The following is a 19,530-nucleotide window of genomic DNA, read 5'->3' as shown; positions in this document are numbered from 1 at the left end:
AGATTGAGGGAACCCATTGTCTTCATTGCTACTTAAATATGACCACATTCCAGAGCCTGTAGCTTCAGTGTCTGGTTGGTGGTTTGGGAAGCATCTCTAAATCATCAATTAGTGTGATGTGGCACTCTGCTACTGTTGATAGGCATTATTCACTCCTGCTCCAAGCAAAAGCAAAGCAATTACCTCCAAAACTAGACCATTTCTACAATTGGCTGAGGGGGTTGGGACTGATATTTGTACCATGGCTGATTTCAAGCTACCAACATGAAGACACTGAGCACAGAGTTGGGAAGTGGTGTGCACAATCAGCTTACACAAACCCATTAGAGATACTCTAGCACACCCTGCATCTCTACCACATTTTCTGCCACCTCTAAGTCCCTTCTCTTACAGAAGCATCTGGTTACTAAGTGGGATTAGTTTGTAACTATAGTAGTTTCCCCTTATCCACAGGGGATACTTTCCAAGACCCCCTGTGGATGCCTAAAACCACAGATCACACAGAATCCTATATATACTATGTTTCTTCCTATACAAAATACTTATGATAAAGTTTAAAGTTTAATTTGTAAATTAGGCAGAGTAAGGGATAATAACAATAACTAACAATACAATAGAACAGTTATAACAATATACCATAATAAAAGTTATGTGGATGACGTCTCTCTCCCTCTCTTTAGCAAACTAGCACAAATTTCTTTTTCTTTCTTCGTGGATAGAAGATTCGTTTTTTACTTTAGATCTTGTTGACCTCAGCATACGATTTTTCATTTCCTTATTGAGAATGTTCGCCTTTTCACTTTAAAGGAAGCACTTTACAACTTCTCTTTGTTATATCTGAATTGCCAGCATTACTTTGTGCTTTGGAGCCATTATCAAGTAAAATACGGGTTACTTGAATGCAATGTGATATTGCAACAGTAGTTTTGATGACCAAGATGGCTACTAAGTGACTAATGGGTGGGTAGCATACACAGTGTGGATACAGTGGACAAAGAGATGATTCATGTGCCAGGTGAGACAGAGCAGGACCTCACAAGAACTATCATTCTATTTAGAATGGCACCCAATTTAAAACTTATAAATTGTTCATTTTCAGAATTATACATTTAATATTTTCAGACTGCTGTTGACCACAGGTAACTGAAACTGTGGAAAGTAGAACCCTGAATATAGGTTCCAAGCATTAAACTAAGCTTTCTATGTAAATTATCCTAGTTAGTATTCATATAAATCTTATAGTGTAATTCCTATTATTAGCCCCATTTTATAGAAGAGGAAACTAAAGCTCAGAAAGTTTTCATGCTCAAGGCCACATAGCAAATCCAGAGCTGAGAGCTGTACCAATCAGAGTACAGAGCCTAGCTCTTAACCATTACATGGCCTGGCTGCCTCCCTTATGGAATTTTGATAGCTCTGTGAGTGAAGTGAAAACTGCAGAGATTTGGAGAACATTCCATTATCTGCTCCTCTCCTGTGCTGACTGGCTTGAAGTAACACTCCTGGGACAAGAGTGTGAAAAACATAGTTTTTGAGATCCAAATAACTGTCCAAGCTGCAGGACAGGGTCACAGTCTTTGAAACTCAGTCTCGTCATATATAAAATGGAGAAAATAATAGTTTATGATTTGCTTTAAGGATCATAAATTGTGTGCCTGGAATTATAGTTTGTACTATTTTTTCCATCTCATATGACCTCAAAACTCTGCCAGTATAACTTACTCTGAAATTTGAGCTGAAATGAATAATATATGTAATTGTAGCCCTCTATCATATAATCTCATTTTGTTCACTAACAACTATTCATTGTGTACCCATCACAACGTGTAGGTACTCTTTGAGGCTCTGGAGATACTACAGTGAACAGAAGAGATAAAAATCACCACCTTGATAGGGCCAATGCTTTAAAGTGAAGAGGCAGACCATAACAAGTAAATAAGTAGATATGTGTCATTGGTTGAGAAGAGCTGGGGAGAACATAGCATTTATCATTATGGCTTCTTTTCCCACAGACATGACATATAGTAATTAGCAAAACACAAACAATAAGACTTTAAAGCAAGATTTCCTCCCTTAAAAATGAATCAGTAATACCCAGCAAACCCTTAAGAAAAGATGGTGGACTCATGGTTGTTTCTTATGAGAGGCTTGTGGTTCTGTTATTTCAACAACTCATATCCCGTATAAGTTATCTAAAATCTCACAGGCTCTATAAAAAAAATAACAGGCTACGGCCATGCCACTCTGAACAAGCCTGATCTCGTCTGATCTTAGAAGCTAAGCAGGGTTGGGCCTGGTTAGTATTTGGATGGGAGACCACCTAGGAAGACCAGGTGCTGTAGGCATAAAAAATAAAAAATAAGGGATTGTAAGCTGACAAGGTCTTTGCAATCTGTAAGGTCAACCAAGGGTTGCCTCGCCTAAAAAAATTAAATAAATAAATAAATAAATAATATATACCTGCCCTGAAGAAGAAACAATAGAGGGAAACTATACAAAGTTTTACAGCAAAATGGGCCACATACCTAAACACAGAGACCGAAGCAATATGTCTTAGCTCTGAATCTGACAGACCTGGGATCAAAATCCATCTCTATCACTTTATAGCTTTTGGCCTTATACAAGTTAACTTCTTTGAACCTCAGTTTCATCATCGGTGGAATGATAACAACAATGCCTACTCCTTAAATTGCTGTGAGGATTGTATAAGACAGCATATGTAAAGGAAATAGTGCCCAGCATATATGAAGCAGTCAATACTTATTTGTCAAAGAAATAAATCCTTTCATTTAGTGACTTGGGCTACTTTTGCTTGCATAGCAAGGACGCACTTTTCAAAAATCTTTCCAATGATGTTGACGTGAACAGTTTGCAAGCACTTAAGAGTTATAAAACTTCTTTTTTCTGCCTCATTTTCTTTCTGCTACAAACCTATTTATTATCTGCTACTAAGGAAATACCAGTCTTGGTAACCAGGCCAAGCTGTATATGTTTCTCTGATTACATTATAACGGTTTCACAAAGAGAAGCATTTAATTTCTGAAAATGTTGTTTAGCTAAAATTATTTCCTATCCATAACAGATCCAAAATTAATATTACTTTTTACAAAAGCTTAGTTGTTTCAGCCAAACTTAGCGCACAGATATTAATTGGAAATTCCAAAAGTGATAGGCATGTAAATATAAAGATTCAAAATCAACCAAAGAATTTATGGCAGAGCTGGCCATCAAATTGAGGAGGAAAACTGTAACTATTTGTCTCCAGACGTTAGAAACATTAATGTACAGGTATTAAACGCCAGAACACCAATTATAATTTTAAAAAATTTTTTTTTCTTAGGTTTTATTAAACCAAGCCCAAAGTAGTAGCTTCTTTTCCACTACAAACAAAACTCTAGCAACTTTTTATAGCTGGCAACTTCTGCAAAGGAGTTTTTTATTTGGCTTATCATATATCAGGAAAATATCCAATGTGCCTTATGTATCTACAACCTGAGAGCTCCACTGATTTATTCTTTTTATTTTTATTTTTTTGTTAGAGTAAAAATTGCCAGTAGAGAGCTCCAGGACAGGAATACTCTCTCATGCAAGAACTAAATTCCACCTGGCCCAGGAAGAATTTGGGTTATGACACACATCTGCATTTGTTCATTTCCACATCTTTCTGTGGGGGGTTGAAGAGAACAATTTGTGATATTTACTTTGCAAAGACGACCTAGGAGATTATTTTTTAAAAGCTGGTAGACATCCAGGTGAAAAGTTTTCAGTGAAAAAGTAATTCTAGATGACTAAAGAGAAAAGACACCTGGTAACCCACATCTAAGTTTAGCCCATTTATAATATTTGCACAATCTTATTTCCCCTTTTATTATTATAATTGTCCTTTTATTCTCCATTTATTATTATAATTGTCCTGAGGAGTTGATACCTGACAGGTCTATGTCTGAATTACTGTAAATGTATGGACCTTTTCATAAGTGAGTATTCCAAGACATTCAAATTGATCCAAAATAAATAATTTATGTGCTAATTAATTAAATCGAAAAACAAAAGTTGGCCTATTGTCATGGAGAACTTTGCAAATTCTAGATCTCTTTGGAAAATAAATTGTAAGAACGTATGAGGCAATTCTTAAGGAAATTATTGTTCACGTAATTGCCAGCACTGAGTTGATTCACCAGCTCTGTTGTGATAAAATCTCTGCTTGGTTGGTAAAGAAGTGTGGAGCATTAAGGAGCATTTACATACCAGACTGAAATCCTTTGTATGGTAAGATACATCCTTTCTAATCTGAAGTGTTAGGTTTTATCATGATTTGAAACTATTCCATAACCAAAAATATATGCTCGTTTCTCCCAGTATCTACAGGAGGGATTAGTTCCATGACCTCCACAGATACTACGTAATCCACAAATGTTCAAGTTTCTTATATAAAATAATGTAGGGTTTGCATATAACCTACATACGTCCTCCCATATACTTTAAGTGATCTCTAGATTACTTATAATACCTAAGACAATGTAAATGCTATGTAAATAGCTATTATACTATTTTATTTAGGGAATGACGATAAAAAGTCTGTACATGTTCAGTATAGATGCAACCATTGTAGGCCTAACTACATAGTACATGTCAGCATCAATGTAATATTTTTTTCGAATAGTTTTGATCAGCAGTTGGTTGAATACATGAATGCGAAACCCATGGATATGTATTTTATATATATGTATTATCTATATTATATACATATTATATATATATATATTTTTTTAAATTTTTAAACCAGTGTTGCACTATAATTTGCATTGCTAGTATAGTTTGGCTAGATCTGTACAAGCACAGAGAGAGTAGGAAGATGTGCTTGTTCAGCGACTATACTGTTTCTCAGCACACATTGTACTTTGCAGAGGTTCACTTACATTTTGTATGTTACTTTATAAGATATTAGAAAACTGTCCTGATGAAATTGATAAAAAGGGGCTGCAACTTGTGACCAGCAGCTAAATGAAGGGAGTGTGACTCCCAAACCTATAGATAGAGTGTGCTTTCCTTGATGTTCCTGCCAAGCAAGGCTGGAAGCCAGAAAAGTCTGCAAGAGACGTGCCAGGACAAAGCTGCTACAATTCATAAGTTCCCAAACCTTACTTGAATATGACTGCAAATGGCTCATCATTTTAAATCGATGAATCTCACAACTGAGTGTTTTACCAACTCACAGAAAATTGAGAGGAAAATCTGACACCTATCTTAGTGTTTGACTTATAGTGGAGTTATTTAAGTAGAATGAGTCTCTTTGGTTTGGGTCTTATTTCAATACTATAGCACAGATTCGTATATCCATGGTAAGATTTGTATTTTATAGGAACTGCTGGGAATTTTTGCAGTTACATCCCCAAAAGACTGAATAAAATGAACAACAGAATTGTGAATCAATAAAGTTGGTCGTAGATGAAAACTGAGCTTAATAGTCATAGGACATGAATCGTGCCTTTGACCTAAAATGACCTTTTACTTTTTTATCCCCCTGGTGTAGTACTCCTCCTTCCATCATTTTGAACATAGTAATATTCAGTCTTCAAATCTTGCTCAAGGATCTCCTCTACCCAGAAAGGCTACCTTTACTCATTACCCACTTGGCATATATTATCTCATTTACAACATTTGGGTTTATGGTACTGATTTGTCAATATCTAGTAAGTTGAAGATGCTTATATCTTATTACCCAATAATTAAATTCCTAGGAATATGCCCTAAAGAAACTTTGAAATATGTGTATAGGGAGCCATGGAACAGAATATCTATCGCAACACTATTTGTAATTGCAAAATATGTATTTTGGGAAACAACCTAAATTTTTATCAACGGAAGACTAAATAAATTAATTGCTGTGTATTCCTATAATGAAATATAGTATAGGAAGATGAATGAATGGTATCCATGTACCATTATGAATAAATCTCAAAAGAAATATAAGCAAAAATAATATGCTACCATTTATATAAAACTTAAAACATATGAAACTATATTAATTATTGGTTATACGTATGTACCTATTTAAAAAGTATGAAAACATGCACAGGTATGATAAATAACAAATTCAGGATAATAGAACCTCCGGAGAAGGAGCTTAGGGTAGAAAAATATGATTGAGAAAGGAAACGAGTGATTCCAATGTATTGTAATGTTTTCTTTCTTAAAAAAAAAAAAAAATTTATGATGAAATATTAAAACTTGACAAACCTAGGTATAAGAGATTCTTTTATTATTCTTTATATGCTTTTGTAGACTTAGAAATTTTCATAATTAAAAAAATCATAAAATTGCCCATACTTACTCAAACCCGCACCAAAAAAGGAAAGTAAAAATCAAACAAAAATTTTGAAAATGGCTACAAATCAGTAGATCCAGGAGTCTACCCACATTTGTTCTATTTCAAAGCTGGAGACGCTCCTACAATTTCAAGTCCCCTCTCCTTGTCTTTTCTGATCCTCCCCGGACAGGGTTAATCACACCCTCCATCCACTGTGTTACTTCTTTAGGATACCACCTTAGCACCGGGTTTTCTAAACTGTATTGTCGTTATTTGTAGGTGTGTGTCCTTTCCCAGACACTGAAGTCCTGGGGACACCATACCTGGCATATGGAAAGACAAAGTACTAGTAAGTACTCTTTCTTTTCTAGCATTCTGTTCTGTTGCTTACCAACCACCTAACTCATTCTTCTGGTGATTTATCAGAAACTAATTGCCAATAAGTTCTATAAATACCTACTTTGCAAAATAATCCATTTTCAAAGAACGTAAGAGAAAGAATGTGTTCCAGCATTTCTCATGAATCGACAGGAGGGGTATAATTGCTACACATTTGTGGGAAAAATAAACAACCTACAGTTCGCTTGTTTCATTTTGGTATTATTCAAATCTTTAGAAGGGAAAGGAATCTCATAAATGTAGCCTACTCCAAAGGTATTGTTATAAGATGGAATTTATTACTCAGGCATAATTAAGTAGGTTCTCAAAATAAGTCCCACTTTAGAAATGATTGTAGAGATAATTCTACATAAATGCTCTTGAGTTCATATATCTTAAATTGTACAATAAATAAAAACTTAAGAAATAGTACAGTATATAGAAGTTACACAGTGAATCAATATAAACTCAATTATATAACATTGTAACAGGAGTGCAAATGAAAGAACCATCCTGTTCAACCTTTAAAAAATATTATCAAGTGGCTTTTCTAATTGAGAGCACCTTTTACAAAAAAAAAATGATATATATACCAACAAAACAAGATATAATGGAACGTTAAGTAATATATAATATTACTTCTCCTTTGAAAAGTGTTTTGTTCTTTTCAACATGAGGTCAGTGTCCCCAAGCAGCCTGCAGCCTCTCTAGCATTTCTCCTCTTCCCTTCCATGGCAACATGGGTTAGCTAGACACTGAGCTTTTTGTGATGTGTGTGTGTGAGGACAAGGAGAAGGGGAGTGAGGCTTCAGGGAGGTCTCGAGGTGGAAAAATTTGTGACGCACTAGATTCAGTGACTGAATGAGAATTATTTATCGAGGGTTCTATAACACAATAGTTACGGTCACCCTATGTTCATTTTTTAAATTACGTTTGGCCTCAAAGCCCTTAACCCAGGTCAAAACACTTTAATAGGCATCTTAAACTACTTGTTCACAAAAAGATTATGAGACGAAGCCAACCTGCATGGATTTGATCCTTCTGTTTCAGAATCTGACTAGCTGAGAGCATGAGAGAAATAAATTTATTGAACATATAACATGTAAACAAAACTGTCGAATTCTGTCTCTCAGCAGTAGGCAGTCATGGAGAAATATCTCTCATTGATTATAATGTGTTCATCTTATAGGGTCGTAGCTTGTCCTTTCATTGCCCTGGATGCTCCTCCCTTTCACCAAGGTGGGCATAGTCATCCTGCGTTCTTCTCCCTAATTGAGCAGCACCCTCCACTCTGCAACAGAAATGATGAAGACTGAAATGCTATTTCTCTTATCCTGGAAAAAGCCTCCTTCATAGCTTTCCAGGGAGAGCTAAATGTGAGATAAAGCTCAGCTTGAGCCTAATGGCCTGATATGTGTGCCACACCTGATACTTTAGGTAGAAGGTAGCTGGTGTATTGTTTTGTTTTTTTTTTTTTTTTTTTTTTTTTTTCTTGTTATAGCTCTAATTTTGTGTCTCTTGTGAGTGTCTTTTTCACATTTTTGCTTTTCCCTCTTTTCTTGTCAGCTGTCATTATCTTCCACCCGAGAGAGGCCTTGATAATAACCTATCTTAAAGGGGGTTTTAATGGCTCGTTACAATGAATGCTGAATCACTTTCAAAATAAAGGTTGAGTGGGATGCCACTAAAACAGCATCCTCAAGGTTTCTTGCAGCCTCTCCCAGCCCCACAGCACTCCCAGCAAGGTGCAGGGAGTTGTTCATTTTTCTGCAACAAGAGAAACAGGCCCCAACAGAACTTCTTCAACAGAATCTGAGTTTTATGGACAAATCCTTTGCTTTCTAATGTCCAGTCACTTTCTGGCCTTTTGACAGTGCCCAGGAAACACAGCAATGATGCACTGTGTTAAGCAGGGGATATGGCTCTAGCAACATTAAATCAAAGAGCATCAACTTTAAATACGCTCAAAAATCAAACCAGAGATATTATAGTATGCCTCTGGGATGGTTTGGGTTTATGCAGCCCTCGAAAGAGTAAATCAGAGCGAAGTTCAGGATTTCTAAGTTAGACAAACAGGATCCTATGATAAGCCCTTGAAGTTCTGCCAAAGAGGGGAATCTACCAAGGAGATGCAGGCTCCTACTAGAGGCCGCTGCATCACGAGGCCCAAGGTAGAAACACCTCAGGGTTTTATTATGACCCATACCACAGAACAAAGAGTGTAAATCTGATTTTCAGAATCATCTTCAAAAATGAAAATAATGGTGGCTTCCCTTGAGTTCTAGAAACATCACACATGAGATCGCTGCCCATCAGAAGCCAGAGAGCTTATCTAATTGCTGGAAATCTGAGCATCCCCCAACTGCGCCGCTCAGCCAACCACCCTCATTTCCTCGCCTCTGAAGCCAAGGTGTCATTCAGTTAGAACCTGGCAGCAAGTCACTCCCAGGGCAGTAAAGAAAGGCAGAGATTTACTACACAGTAGTTCTTAAGCCTTAAAGAACTAGCGCAGCAAAAGAAATGCCTAAGCCAGCCTTAGAATTGTATTCACTGGCTTAATCTATTGGATTTTATTTTTACTGAAATTTGACAAAGGAAGCAATCTGTAAATGCAGTAAAAAAACTTCCTCCATATGTTTCACTACTGGCATGAGCACAAAGTCACACCACCCCATTGCACTACCACATGTCAGTTTACTAGCTCAGAATTCTCATCGGAAACATTCCAATTTTTAAATGTTCCATGCAAGCCATAGGGCCTTTATGAATAAGCTGTAAATCAAGCATAAGAATCGCTGAGGTGGTTGTATGAATTTATATTCTTCACTGAAAGTGCTATGGACTAAATTGTGTCCTCCCAAATTCATATGTTTAAGCCCTAACCCAAAATGAGACTAAATTTGGAGGAAGGATTTTTAGGAGGTAATTAAGGTTAAATGAGGTCATAAGTGTGGGGTCCTAATGTGATATGACTCGTGGCCTTATATGAAGAGGAAGAGAGAGAAATCTCTTCCTTTTTCCAAGCACGTGCACTTAGGAAAGATCATGTGAGCACACATTGAGAAAGTGGCTGTCTGCAAGCCGAGAAGAGAGCCCTCACCAGAAGCTGACCATGATGGAGCAGACTAAGACAGAAAGAAAAATATATTTTGGTTATTGCCATATGTGTGAGTGTACACACATGAATTTTAAAATTAACCGGGGTGACTGAGTGAGCTGCAGGCATCTGACAGTTACTTCTGCCAAATTTTATCTCAATACACTGAGAGTTTAGGAAGCATACAAACCATCTAAAAGATGTGCCTCCGAAAAAAGGCTTTTATATAGTTTATGACTTAAATACTATTCCCAACATCCATTTAAAAAAAGAAAGTTCACCTTCAGCTCTGAACTCACTGTAATAAACCTCAACTTGAATATTCACAGCAAGTAATAGCTACAGGATTAAAATACATCATGAGGTCCTATCCAGCTTTGGATTTTGATGGAGTCTTTTGATCAGCATTTCTCTAGTTTGCCAGGATCTGGATCCTAAAAATGAACTATATTTTTGCATGAAATGATATCTAATTAAAGTTTAATGACTAGATTCCATTCCTGTCCTACGGCAACATAGAAATATGCAACTGAACTCTTCACATACCCTTGTGTGTAACCTTTAATGTTGATGCCAGCCTTTCAGGGTAAAACAGGCAAGTAGACCCAGTTAAAGAATATCTTCATAGAAATGTCATAGACAAGGCTAAAGGCAAGAAAAAGTCTAGAAAATGTCCATTTCCTCAGAACAAATTCAAAGTGGACATCTTATTAGTGGCTATCTATAAAACTGTTAGACCAAATATTAGGGAAACCTATACCATTACTTTCTTTGCAGAAGGAAGACACCAAGCATTCAGCTACTTCAATCTTAATTTGTCTTAATTTGTTCTAATTAGGGTAATGTAAAATAAGTCAAATGACCTCATTTTTTAATCCTGTAGATATTTTATAATATGAACTAAACATCTCCATAATGCTAAGCTAATGTGTCCTAAATTCGGGAATCGAAAAGGGAGCAATAGCACATTCCTTATTATTACCTCACAGTTCTTTAAAATGTTATCAATAAACTTTAATTTATCTGCAAATCATAATTTAAAAATGGTTTTCACAAGTTCAAACAGAAGGTCTGATAATGGCAAGTATGGAATAGAAAGAATTCAATTCAAAACATACTAGGTAACCTTTATGTGTCAGGAGATACATAGAGCCCCATAAACATACAGTATACTTAAAGAGAATAAATTTCTCTATTTTTTATTGACTACACCCAAATTCTTTACGTTAGTATTTCTATCATAAAAAAATAAAACCAAATGATAATTGAAATCTCAAAAGTTTCCAGAGACTAACTTTCTGAGTTGAATATATCCACACTACAGGATTGAAAATATCAGGATCTGCCCCGTCTCCATATTTTAAAAAGAGATCAATGATTCAGGGATAACTTACTCATTATATAAGCACTTTCTTGATCTTGGTGTATTTGGCTTAGTATGAGGCTAGCAATAGAATTGAAATATACATTTTTCCTAATATTCTAAGCATCAAATGATTTTGTTCAATCACTAAACTTCCTTATTCCTAAAATTCTTTCAGAAAACATGTTACCAAATTCTTTAATATTCCCTTTTTATTTTTTAAAATTAATTTTTTTGCCCAATTAATTCAATTACATTCTATTTTTATACTTACTAGGAGAGCCTATAAGATAATTTTCCTATTATTATTTATTGTAATAAATTGAGTTAGGCCATGTAATTATCATTCCTCAGCTCCTAACAAGCCTGTGACAGTTGCTATAATAAAAATTATTTCTCAGAGGTACCACAAGGGGAACATTAAAGTATGGAATTATATTAAATTATATAAAAAATAATGTATTACCATACAACATATTCCTAAAAGTGTAATTCCAGATAAAGTTGCTCAGATGTCAATACAGCTGTATAGAAAATTGACACCACTTTTCGCTTCTTGACCTGTTTTATGGTCTACCCAAAACCCCAATGCCCAATCTTCCTCACTTCTAATTTTTTCCATAACCATGATCAAATCATTTAGCTAAATCATCATGTCTTTTCTTCTCTACTTATAAATTATAGATAATAACAATACCTGTTCTTTACTTGCTGTGTGTCATTTATCTACATGTAAATTTCCGGGTATATTCTGCTTTAAAATAAGTAACCACCCAATTTCTCTTCCATTAAGTCAAATTAAAAATAAATTTTTAAAATTCGAATACACCTGCATTTTGACTTCCTTAGAGTAAGTTAACATATGATAACTGTTACAGAAATTATTCTTGACAAGACTTTTAACCATGACAGATTCGTATGATGAGTTTTATGAATGACATTAAGAAAAGGAAATATTCTTCCCTTCCTTTTAAGCCCTTTCCTTAAACATTCTAATGTGATCAATGTGGTATATGTCTCAGGAATTTTATTCCACCTGGGTGGGTTATGGAAGCAATGGAAAGAGAGTGAGGAAAGCTAAAAACCACAACAAGGAAAAGAATATTCTGTACAAGGGCCCAGAGACTAACAAGTACTAAGCATCCCCATTGGGGATGAGAGGCAAGAGTTTGCTCTTAAATTGACTTCAGAGTAAAGATGCCAATGCCAATAAATCACTAAGTGAAAATGCTTTGAAAGGTAAATGGGCTTTTAAAAATATTTGCTAGGTTAAGTTTTCTAATTGGAAGTATTCATTACTGTCAGATATGGCAAGGGCACATGTCCATCAGGAGATCTCCTCCTGGTAGATAATTTGTTATTTTTAGACCAATGCCTACCATGGTGGACACCCCTGACAAATGTTACTGAATGAAGAAAAAAGTAAGGCAAAATTCAAACATGTTATGCTTCACATACACCAAAACTGTATTAATTTGAGTAAGAAGTAAAGGCCCCAAAGTTCTTAGATTCCTTCAGTCCATACATATTTTTCATCAGTAGGAATTCTGGAATGATGAGCCACCTCGAATGCCTAGTTACTTGTCCTAGCTACTCAACCATTGATAGAATAAAATGCAAAACAAACTTCTACTACCTAGGATCCCCTAACCCAGCCAAGTTCATCCTCAAATATCCTGTTTCACTTTGTATTGTCATTGTGGTGTGACTTATAACTTTTAAGCCATTTATAAAAAATTTTGAGAGGAGAATGGTACTTTTACAGGTTAGTCAATCTCCATAGTGGCTGCATTCTATTTTTTCCTTTACAGGAAACTTTTGTTACTAAAGTAAAAAGACTTCAGTCATTTCTCTGATGAAGAATGAGGGGAGTTATACTTATGGATCGGCAAGAAATAACCTATTTGTTTTTTTTTTTTAAATTCCACTGGAAATAAATCTCTGATCATAGATCACCAAGGGCTTCTTCAGCCTATAACCAGAAGTTCACTGAATATTTGTCAAGTCACCCAAACATTAGCCAACAAGAAGTAACCTCTGGATTTGTCCATATACCCAGATTCTATTATGAGAATGGTGATGCCCAAATACCAAGGTAATAGGATAGTAACCCTTATAAAATGAATAAGTACCATATGATAAGAGGCAAGCGTATAAAGAGAAATAGAAGAGTAAAGCATGCAAAGCTATCAATGGGGTGAGTACATCAGTCTGGGGATCCTGCTTAAATTCAGCCTAAATTCTAGAAGCAAGTTTGACTCTGCCTCAGCCCAGGGATTGACCTGTACTGCTTTGGTCCAGCAGGTCTCTTAAGTAGCGCCAACTCTTCAGTATTCCCTGGGAGATAAATCAGACCAGAATCACCCCCATGTTTCTAGGGAAAATGATCCTGAGGGGGCTCCTTTCCTCCAAGTGAATTTTTATAAACCTCCAGAGAGATTTAGAAAGTACTGGACTAATCTAATACCACTGAGATTGCTAACAGCAACTTGGCTGAGAACAGAAAAAGTGAGATGGCCAAACTGATATCTCCTCAGGGTACAAACTGGTCTGAGAACCGTAGCAAGTCCAAAATGATCGTTCTGCAACACGAGAGATAAAAGAGAGCCACTTTGAATTTGAGGAGTGCCACTACCAACGATTGCTTCACTAATCACTAATAAAAAGAGCTAACTCGCTGAATGCTTACCATTAGCCAGCACTGTTCTAAGTATTAGAACATGTTTTAATTTATTTAATCCTCAGGACAACCCTGAGAGGTAGGAATTATTATTACCATCCTGATTTAATCAATGAAGAAATGGAAACCTAAAGAGGTTAAATAACCTGCCCGAAGTTATTCAGTGAACAGTGGCTGAGCTGGGGCTCAATACCAGGTGCAGTGTTTATGCTTCTGCCCTTCACCATCTTGTCTCCCTGAAAGCTTGGAAGAGTGCTCCATGACCAACCACAGACAGAGAGATGAGGACAACAAGCACGGTGTCTGTGGAAGGCAGTGAAACGTTGCCTGCAGCTCTGGCCCAGCTGGGATGAGAGTCTGTCCTCACCTGGCCCCTCAGAGACTCCCCTCACTTGTCTCGGGGCGTCTCCACTAATTGTTCTCTGCTACATATATTCCCTATTGAAAGAACATTTAGGATTACAAATGTTATCAGTACAGGTGTCACTACAAGCAAACTTCAGGTGGATCCTAGATTATAAATGAGAAGACTGGAAAGAATAGAGACCTTGCTGTATATAATACTCTTTGTATCACACCCAAGGAGCTCTCATGTAAAGTTCCTAATTGCAGCTCATGAAATTTCAGAGTTGCACAATTTGTACGTTCACGCCTTAGACACTGAGAAAAAATTTTTTCTCATCAATTTGCTTTTTTGGTACCAAGTTTTTTAAAGTTGAAATAAAGAAAAGATAGAAAACACATTCATGAATGATATTCAAAACCACTGAACGAAGGAACTTTGGTCCTTTTTTCTATTTATTTGCCTACTTAGAGGACATTTTTCCCCTCTAGGATCTTGACAGTCACTGAGGTGACTAAAATACCCAGTATATCTTAGTGAAATGCTATTTTTAAAATCACTTGATTTAGAAAACTCCAATCATGATAATTTCATGAGAATTCTTAGTACACAAATTAAAAGTTTTAAATTACTCTGCAAGAATTTGTGAGTTCAAATAATCTTAATTACAAAATACCTACCTCGATGCATATTTATCAGGTGTTTTTAACATCTACCCCCGTACAAAATTATTTTTAGAGTTGTATGAGTTATAGCTCCCGTGGTCAGTAATAACAGTAATGATGCAATAGGAGACTAGGAGCCAGAAGCGTCCACTCTAGTCTGGCATGACGCCCCCACTTTAAATCTCTATGCCTTGAGAATCTCATTTAATTTCTCTTAATCTGTTTCTTTGTGCGCGGAGAGGAAAAACAGTTCCCACCTCAAAGTGTTGTTTCATGGATCAAATGAGATTTTAGTAAACCACAAGGAACTCTAACATACCATATTAAAATTACAAACCAAATGTAGTGGCAGTGTAACTCAATGAGGAAAATGCAGATGTAGTCTGGTACAAAAAGAAATCAGCTTGGCTGATTTGCCAACTTTGCCTACCCATGACCCTGAGTGAGTCTGCCCTCTCGTTCTCTCATTTGAGAAATGGAATAAGAACTATCCCATGAGACTAATGTGGGGATTAGAAATAATATATGTAAGGCCTCTATCAGGACAGGCACACAGTAGGTGCTCAATAAATGGCATCCCTTTCACATCAAAGAATCCTTTTAATTAAGCCAAGTATGCTGTATGTCTCAACACTCACTCAAAACAGCTGAGCAGTGTTCTGCTTAGAACAGTACAGCCATTAGCAGTCCCAAATATACTTCTGCCACGGCGCCCTGGGTTTATCCCACTTTAGACTCCAGCAGATTTAAGGCTGTGCTTGCTGTGTTTGCGTTTCCTGCCTTAGACCATTATTTTATAAAACTAACTGATGGAACCTCAAATGTAAAAAATAAAATTAATACTACCCAATGGGGCAACTCCAAATACAGGATTTTCCATAACCTGCCTTTACTAAAATGAACTACTTCACTATTTATTACTTATTTAGGGACAAGGGTGGGGTCCGGAGACTAGGATAAGGAAAAAAACCAAAGTGAATCTGCTGTTGTCACGGAGGCTGTTCAATCTGACCAAAATAAGCAGCCTTTGACTCGCCTCCCCAGCTCCAGCGCGTTTGAGTCAGGCCCACTGGAGGCGTTCAGAGCAACAAGCAGGAGAGGGGGCGCGAGTCCTCCGACGCCCAGCCTGGCCCCCGGTCAAACCAAGTGTGGCAGGCATCAGTCACCAAGCAGAGCGCGAGTTAGAGGAGTGGAGCTGGGGAAGGGCGCATGCAGCTGGGTTAGTCGTAACTCGACCATGCGGCTTCGCATTCCTGTTCCGCAAACGCGCTTAGGCAAAACAGACTTGATGCTTACAATGATCCCAGCCCAAAATGGAGTGTCTCTGACTAGCAGAGAGGAGCTGATGCTCGCCATGAGGAAGCCCACCACGGTCACGGCGATGCCCAGGGCCAGCTGCAGCAGGGCGAGCAGCAGCGGGAACCGGCAGCCGCAGCACGTTCGGGCCTCCTCCTCCCCGCATTCCTTGGGGGCCCCCTTGCCCTTCTTCGGCCCCATGTCGTCGGGCCCGGCGGCGTCCGCGGCCGGCGGCCCCCCCTGCCTCTGCTGGCCGCGGGTCCGCTTGTCCTTGCCCATGGCGGCTGCGTGGGTGGGTGGGTGGGTGCGTGTGCGGCGCGCTGGGCCCCAAGCAAGGCGCTGGGCGGGCAGAGCCTGCCCTGGTATTCGAATTACGGAGGCTGAACAAATATGGAAAACATTTGGAACTGACTCGCTGAGCCTCCAAAGGCCACAGGGAGCCCGCAGTAGAGGGGGAGTCGAGGGGGGTCGCCAACTGCCAACGTGCTGGGACGCAGCGCCTGCTGGGCCCACGGGCCCAATTGCCCACGGGAGTCGGCGCGGGTCCCTTGGCCTCTTAAATCCTGTGCACTTTAGACAGGGTGTGTGTGTGTGTGTGTGTGTGTGTGTGTGTGTGTGTGTGTGTGGCGGGGGGGAGGGGGCGATGTTGTTGCGGGGTGAGGGTTCTGTCGTCTTCTCTCCAAACCTCAGGGGTTTGGGGTTTTGGTTTTGTTTTCTAAAAGGTGCAATGCAAGGTGATAAATGTCTATTAATTAATAGACAGTTTAATCCGAAATAGGCATTGCTGGGCTTCAAGCTGTGAAGTCGTTTCCGGAAGCTAAATTGTTTATTTTCCAACAAAGGCGTAGGCTCTTCTCTTTCTTTTTGAATTCTGCAATCCAGCTGACAAATAAAGGTATTTTTCCCATTGAGGTATTTGCTTTTGAAATAACTGTTTAGAGAGATGCTGGGCCGATTGTGAACTCTCTCTCATGTATTTGTTTTTAAAAGCTCTTTTAATCATTTATATGGAGTCCCCAGCCAGTCTTCACTAATCTCCACAACAGTGCCTAGGCAGATTATTGTGCACCTAGGACTCAGACAGTTTAACTCAGTCCACATTTGAGATATTTTGAAAGCACCTACAGTATGCAAGGACATGAGGATGTTCAAGATAGTTTTATTTCCTGCCCAAAGTCCCAGAACAAATCAATAAAACTGATTATTCTTATTCCCACATACTTCTCCTCTGTAGCACTTAGAGCAAATTTCAGTGAAACCACTAAGAAATGATCCCCTCACTTTAGAGTATTTATATCTACTTTGGTATGGTCATTTTAACATTTAGAAAGCTGTATTTAAAATAAATGATATTGCCAAGATGCTAGAATAAAGCCCACTCCTAGACTGCTTGATCTCAGCTAATTTAAAGAAAGTCTAACTCAATACTCTGTTTTGTTTTGTTTTGTTTTTTCAGAATTATACACTAGCTCTCATCAGCTCTCCTCGTAAACAGCCAGGGCTGCACAAGGTACCTTCAAAAGTATAAAACACATTCTTATTTTGTGAACGTCAGTGTTTTCCTTCTACCTTCCTTCTGCATCAGTGAGAAAAATACGATCCATGGAACAAATGCAGTAGTTTAGAAAGCAGAATCCAAGCTGCGCATGCCAGTGTTCCACTCAGGAGCAGTAGAAGCTGCCCTCAATCTCACAAGAGTTTCAGAAGGGCTGAGGTAGAGTCATTGTCAACTTTGGGGTCATTACATCATTAAGATTTCTAGGGAGAACAGACAAATAAAAATTGATATGAACACTAGACTCACCTGACTAGGGCCTGACTGAGACCACATCAAATTACAAAACAGAACAATACTTCGTTTTTCTGTGTAAATATTGTAAACAGTTTTGGGAAGCTAATTGACTATCTCCAATTATTTGTTGTTCTGAATAATATAACTACCAATTACTGAGTATTCTGCAACAAGCACATGCTAGGTGCTTTACATAGTTTACTGTTACTCCTTAGAATCACATTATAATTATAATTTCCATTTTTAAAGATAAAAAATTGAATATTAGAATTATTAAGTAACCTGATTATTAAGCCACTGGCCTAGTTATGGATGGAGGTGAGGGGAACCAAAAGTGAACAATTGTGGATTACCTGTTTCATTAATTACTTCCTCTAGGCAAACAAGTGGATGGACTGTTTAAGTTGTGATTTTAAACAATGATCATGGCTAGTATTTTATCTATCATACAATTAGCTATTAGCTTTGAACCTACAGCTACCTGAGAACTTCACAAAAATATCTTGATTTACCACCATAATACATACAATAGTCAATGGAGACCATTCTCTTATAAATTTTTAAAAATCTCTTATTTATAAACTAGATGCAGGCTGTATTTGCTGACAATACTGCTAGGCTGTCATTTAGTTAAGAATAAAATATCCCTAGCCTTTTCTTCAGACCCTGAAATTAGATATGTTAGAACAGTTAAATGAAATAATAGGATGATATTCCTATAGGTTTGTTTTCTAAGTTTCAGAACTAGTAAGGCTTACAGTTGTAAAAGAGTTGTACATAAATTTTTATAATAAAGGTTTACTTTTAATTGCCTAGCTGAGACAAATGAAACCAATAGCAGTGAACAATAGCCCAGATAAATTGTATTCTTTCTAGTCTGATTACAACTGCTGACTTTAATTTTCAGCTTCCAGTGAAGAAGGCAAATTCCCAACTTCTTGCTTGAATCTGTACCTAAAGGGGCCTGGTCTTTGGCAATACCGTGAGATTATAGTGATGAGAACAGTATACTATCACTTAATTGATATGAGGAAGTAGAAGCAAGAACAGGATGAGAAAAATTGTCAAAAGGTTAGTGATAGAGAGTAAACAAGGCTAAAATGGGATCGGAGAGTCCTAAAAAGTACAACATGGAAATCTCTTCCTTTCATATGTCCTTTCCACTGAGACAAATCACCATTTCCAGCTCGTCACATAGTTTAGCAGAAATGAATAGGTTTTATTATTATTTATAAATTATAATGTCTCTGTTTTATAGGTTAAGCAATAACTTCTTCAGATATTTATATTACTGGGAAGAAAGGCAAAGTAGAAACAAAGTGTTTTCAGATACTCTATTGGCTGTTCCCATAATTCAAAACTGACAGATATTATAAATTAGAAGCTGCAGGAGATTAGTTAATATATGGTTTGCTATTATTTTGATTCTCGGGGGGAAATAACAAAATTAAACTTAGTTTCACTACTTTTGCTATATCACAAATTCAACATTATTTCAAATTATTTATGCTTCAGAAATTCAGAACTGGGAAGATAACTCTTTTTAAAACTAGTGCCATTAACAAAATGCTCTTAAGAAATCCGGAACGTGATCTTAGATTCACCA

At 37.3% G+C, this 19,530-nt stretch overlaps 1 protein-coding gene and 1 pseudogene across 1 annotated transcript in view; one reads left to right on the top strand and one right to left on the bottom strand.

Annotated features, from left to right (window-relative positions):
- SSPN (sarcospan) overlaps positions 1-16,490 on the bottom strand; it is a 28,563-nt gene extending 12,073 nt beyond the window's left edge. Inside the window, exon 1 of the mRNA XM_011363080.1 lies at positions 16,133-16,490. Coding sequence (XP_011361382.1) covers positions 16,133-16,411 — 279 coding nt within the window. The 5' untranslated portion in view covers positions 16,412-16,490. The remainder of the gene's footprint in view (positions 1-16,132) is intronic.
- Positions 2,227-2,345, top strand: LOC111741855 (annotated as a pseudogene).
- Positions 16,491-19,530: the final 3,040 nt, after the last annotated feature.

The sequence above is a fragment of the Pteropus vampyrus genome, unplaced genomic scaffold (genome assembly GCF_000151845.1).
Source record: "Pteropus vampyrus isolate Shadow unplaced genomic scaffold, Pvam_2.0 Scaffold82, whole genome shotgun sequence".
Lineage (NCBI taxonomy): Eukaryota > Metazoa > Chordata > Mammalia > Chiroptera > Pteropodidae > Pteropus > Pteropus vampyrus.
This window is presented reverse-complemented; position numbering and strand designations above follow the sequence as displayed.